Source organism: Octodon degus, unplaced genomic scaffold (genome assembly GCF_000260255.1).
Source record: "Octodon degus isolate 3935 unplaced genomic scaffold, OctDeg1.0 scaffold00027, whole genome shotgun sequence".
NCBI lineage: Eukaryota > Metazoa > Chordata > Mammalia > Rodentia > Octodontidae > Octodon > Octodon degus.
This window is the reverse complement of record NW_004524603.1, coordinates 7495631-7497609: the sequence shown is the minus strand read 5'-3', so window position 1 is coordinate 7497609 and position 1979 is coordinate 7495631. Positions and strand designations below refer to the sequence as shown.

The following is a 1979-nucleotide window of genomic DNA, read 5'->3' as shown; positions in this document are numbered from 1 at the left end:
ATTTGATTTGAAACTGTCTCATTGCTATCTGTTTATCAATAAAACTGTGGGAAAAAAAACAACAAAAAAAAACAAAAAAAATAAAAATCAGAAGTTTTAAAAAAAAAAAGAAAAAGAAAAAGAACGGAATGATTTGTGGTCAGTGCTGGAGGGGAAGTTATGTGAAGGATCCACCATCCAAGCTGGGGACCAGCCAGGTGTGCAACACACAACCCACAAAGGGGTTTTGCCGTAAGGATGTTGTGCGACTTCCAGGACAGCCACAAGTGGTCCAAGATACAAGTCACCGTCACTGCTTCAGTGACTAAGTCATTAACTCTCCAAACTCAACAGACTAAAGGTCTAGCAGTTCCCCCAGAGCCGTGGTTCTCTGCTCTAGCTGTTAACATTTCCTAGAGAACTTTGGAGAACACCAGAACCTGTTCCAGATCCGATCAAAAGCTCCGCCAAATGTTCCAAAATTCCCTTGACATTCAACATCCGGGTCCTGGTGCCGTCACCTTCCCTAGGCTTCTGTTTCCCTATTGAAAGAGAATCAAGGAGGACAACTTGTTGGAAGGCTATGAAAGATTAAGTAATATACTGGCACAGAGACCCCCAGTAGCAATTTATGTTCCTCCCCTTGTTTAGTGGTGATGCGTAATGGTTGAAGTTCTCCAAACGCTTTCTCCATGCACCCTTGTACCAGAAGCCTGAAAAGGTTGCCTTTCTCTCCCTTCTTTGTCTTTCCCCTATGACTTGCTGCTCTTTGGTAACCATCCTCACACATCTTTCCCGCTCTCTGCTCCTCCAGCCGCCACAGAAGTGTCCTTCTCATTTGATGTTGGGAATGGACCAGTGGAGATCGTAGTGAGGTCACCCTCCCCGCTCAACGATGACCAGTGGCACCGGGTCACCGCAGAGCGGAACGTCAAGCAGGCCAGTCTCCAGGTGGACCGGCTTCCCCAGCAGATCCGCAAGGCACCGACCGAAGGTCACACACGCCTAGAACTCTACAGCCAGCTGTTTGTTGGTGAGTATTGGAAAGATGGTGTCTTAGTTATTTTTTTGCTGCTCGGCCAAAATACCTGACACCCACAAGTTAATGGAGGAAAGGTTTAAACAGGTTTCAGCCCATAGTAAGGTGGCTCCACAGCTGGGCAGCATGGCAGATGGGCATGGGAAGTACCGATGGCAAGCAGGCATGATGCAGCGGTGGTGAAGCGAAGGAGAAATCCTCCCTTTCCTCTTTTTCCCATCCAGGCTGTAAGCCTTGTGAGTGGCATCACCCACACCCACGATGGGGCTCCTGTCTTCACTGTATCCATTAAGCCTCACCCAGAGCTACACTAATTCCAATCAGTGGACTAATTCAGTACCACACACCCTTAGTCCCAGTTTCACACTCTGAAACCCATCCCCAGATTCTAAATCCAGTTATCTCCAAAAAGCCTCATCTGTGACTGAATGAGGTTTGGGGGGTGGGGGGACATGTAGTTACAAACTGTAACGAACAGTCAAGTCTTTGATCCACTGGTTTTAAGAAGCTTCACAATGCAAATAAAACAAAAGAAAAAGAAAAAAAAAAAAAAACAACAGAAGGTATTGATAGAGATCCTTCCCAAAGCAAATGTCTAGATCTCTTGTCATCTCTCTAAGACAGAAAAGAGCAAGGAAAGGACCCAGGAGAATCAGACCTGGCTCCACATCCCTTCCTCTCAGGCTCATGGTCCTCCACTACAAAGCCAAAATGTAAGGTGGGACAACTCTCAGGGATCTCTGTCTGTCTGCCATTTTATATGATTGTTTTAAAATATAACAAATTATTTAATCATGCAGGGTACTTAGGAATGTGAAGAAGGAAGGAAACCAGAGAAGGGAGAAAGAAAGGGAGGGAGGGAAGGAGGGAAGGAACTCTCTAAATTCAAGTTTGCTTGCATTTATAAGAAGGGGGGAAGAAAATGAACTGTCCTTGTTCAGGTTTTTCTGAAATGGTAGTC

The 1979-nt window shown here is 45.7% G+C and overlaps 1 protein-coding gene across 1 annotated transcript in view; it reads left to right on the top strand.

Moving 5' to 3' along the window:
* Cntnap2 (contactin associated protein like 2) overlaps window positions 1-1979 on the top strand; it is a 1699165-nt gene that overhangs the window by 1450437 nt on the left and 246749 nt on the right. Inside the window, 1 exon segment of the mRNA XM_012514194.2 lies at window positions 794-1012. Coding sequence (XP_012369648.1) covers window positions 794-1012 — 219 coding nt within the window.